At 42.4% G+C, this 1,044-nt stretch overlaps 1 protein-coding gene across 1 annotated transcript; it reads right to left on the bottom strand.

The window, feature by feature from the left end:
* Positions 1-467, bottom strand: LOC128572696 (signal recognition particle 9 kDa protein-like). The gene has a single exon (XM_053572738.1). The coding sequence runs from the start codon at positions 423-425 to the stop codon at positions 213-215; it is 213 nt and encodes a 70-aa protein (XP_053428713.1). The 5' UTR covers positions 426-467; the 3' UTR covers positions 1-212.
* Between the last annotated feature and the right edge of the window lie 577 nt (positions 468-1,044).

The raw sequence follows: 1,044 nt of genomic DNA, 5'->3' as shown, positions 1-1,044 counted from the left end.
AGCTCTCTAAAGTAAACATTAACAAGAAAATACAGAAAATGATCTCTTGGTTTTTGAATAGTCCACTTCATTACACACATTATTTTCTATTCTGACATTTTCTCACATTCAAAAGATATTTACTTCCTAAGAACACAACAAACAGAATCTTCCTTTCAAACCAGTCATTCTGTTTCCATGGTAACATTCTGGGATTCCTCGGCTACCATAAGTCACAGAAGCTGACTGTGGAATTTCTCAATCTTCTTAACATCTTGAGCTTGGTCTGTTCTACACATCAAACAAACTAAATCATCTGTTACTTTCATACACAAACTCCCATCCAAATGCCTGTATTTGAGAACCACACGTGCCTTCATGGGGTTGGCGAGATTGAGCTTCTCAGCCGCACAGCTGAACTCCTCCCAGGTCTGGTACTGTGGCATCTTGGCTGGGGTGGAACAGGAGAGGGGCAAGACCACGAGACTAGGCCCACCTGCTACTCACCTCCTGTACTGCCTATCAACACAGGCGTCCCAGCACCCCAAGATGGTCAAGACTAGATTTTTTTTTTTTCCAGAAAGCTACCTTTTCTGGAAAAAATATTTCATTAGAAATATTTTATTATCTTCAAAGCTCTAAGGGTAAAATATATTTTAGAGTTACTAAATACTTTTTTTGAAGGTGATGAATTTAGGGAATGGTTGTGCTGATGGCAACAGAGATATTTCTCCCCTTTTCCTTTCCCTCAAGACAGACTATCACTCAGAGTAAGAGTCTGCATGCATCATAACTCACAGCAACCTCAAACTCTTGAGACTCAAGCAATCCTCTTGCCTCAGCCTCCCAAATAGCCAGACAACAGGAGCCTGACACAAGGCCTGTTGTACTCATGCCGCCTGGAAGAAAGACTGGGACCCCACTTTAGGTATAAATCAGATGGTGATTTATTATACCTGCGCAGGTGGGTCACCGCCCCAAAGGTCAAATGGCCCCGAAATGAGGAGTAGGCTGATTTTTATACCATTTTTGTGCTGTGTTGGCAGGCAAGCTGGTGAGCACAGA

The sequence above is a fragment of the Nycticebus coucang genome, chromosome 20, assembly GCF_027406575.1.
Source record: "Nycticebus coucang isolate mNycCou1 chromosome 20, mNycCou1.pri, whole genome shotgun sequence".
NCBI lineage: Eukaryota > Metazoa > Chordata > Mammalia > Primates > Lorisidae > Nycticebus > Nycticebus coucang.
Note: the sequence above shows the minus strand (reverse complement) of the source record. Positions and strands in the feature narration are given on the sequence as shown.